At 61.9% G+C, this 678-nt stretch overlaps 1 protein-coding gene across 1 annotated transcript; it reads left to right on the top strand.

The window, feature by feature from the left end:
* Window positions 1-151: 151 nt before the first annotated feature.
* LOC113979243 (vacuolar protein sorting-associated protein 28 homolog) lies at window positions 152-533 on the top strand (the record flags this gene model as incomplete). The annotated part of the gene is made up of 2 exons (XM_027706698.1): window positions 152-308; window positions 396-533. Coding segments are annotated over exons 1-2 (276 nt in total), but the record flags the coding sequence as incomplete, so codon positions are not given.
* Between the last annotated feature and the right edge of the window lie 145 nt (window positions 534-678).

Genomic DNA, 678 nt, shown 5'->3' with positions numbered 1-678 from the left:
GGATGGGCTGGGACACCCCAAATCTCTGGGATGGGCTGGGACACCCCAAATCTTTGGGATGGGATGGGACACCCCAAATCTACAGGATGGGCTGGGACACCCCAAATCCTTGGGATGGGCTGGGACACCCCAAATCCTTGGGATGGGCTGGGACACTCCAAACCCCCAGGATGTCCTGGAACCCCCCAACACCCCATTTTAGGTACACGGCCGCCTGTTCCCGGCTGCTGGTGCAGTTCAAGGCCGCCCTGAAGCAGGTGCAGGGCTCCGAGATCAGCTCCATCGACGACTTCTGCCGCAAGTTCCGGGTGAGCCCACGGACCCCGGGATCCCCCTTCGGAATTCCGGGCATGGAAAGAGGCCTCCGTGTCCCATTCCCTGTCCCCTGCCCCCAGCTGGACTGTCCCCTGGCCATGGAGAGGATCAAGGAGGACAGACCCATCACCATCAAGGACGACAAGGGAAACCTCAACCGCTGCATCGCCGACATCGTCTCCGTACGGAGCCAGGGGGATCCCGGGGGGATCCGGGGGGTGGGAATGGAGGGGGATGATCCCGGGGATCCCATCCCGGTGATCCCATCTCGGTGATCCTGGTGATCCCATCCCATGATCCCACCCCGGTGATCCCAATCCCAGTGATCCCATCCCGATGATGTGATCCCAATGATGTGATCGC

The sequence above is a fragment of the Neopelma chrysocephalum genome, unplaced genomic scaffold (genome assembly GCF_003984885.1).
Source record: "Neopelma chrysocephalum unplaced genomic scaffold, ASM398488v2 Primary Assembly neopelma1_63544, whole genome shotgun sequence".
Lineage (NCBI taxonomy): Eukaryota > Metazoa > Chordata > Aves > Passeriformes > Pipridae > Neopelma > Neopelma chrysocephalum.
This window is presented reverse-complemented; position numbering and strand designations above follow the sequence as displayed.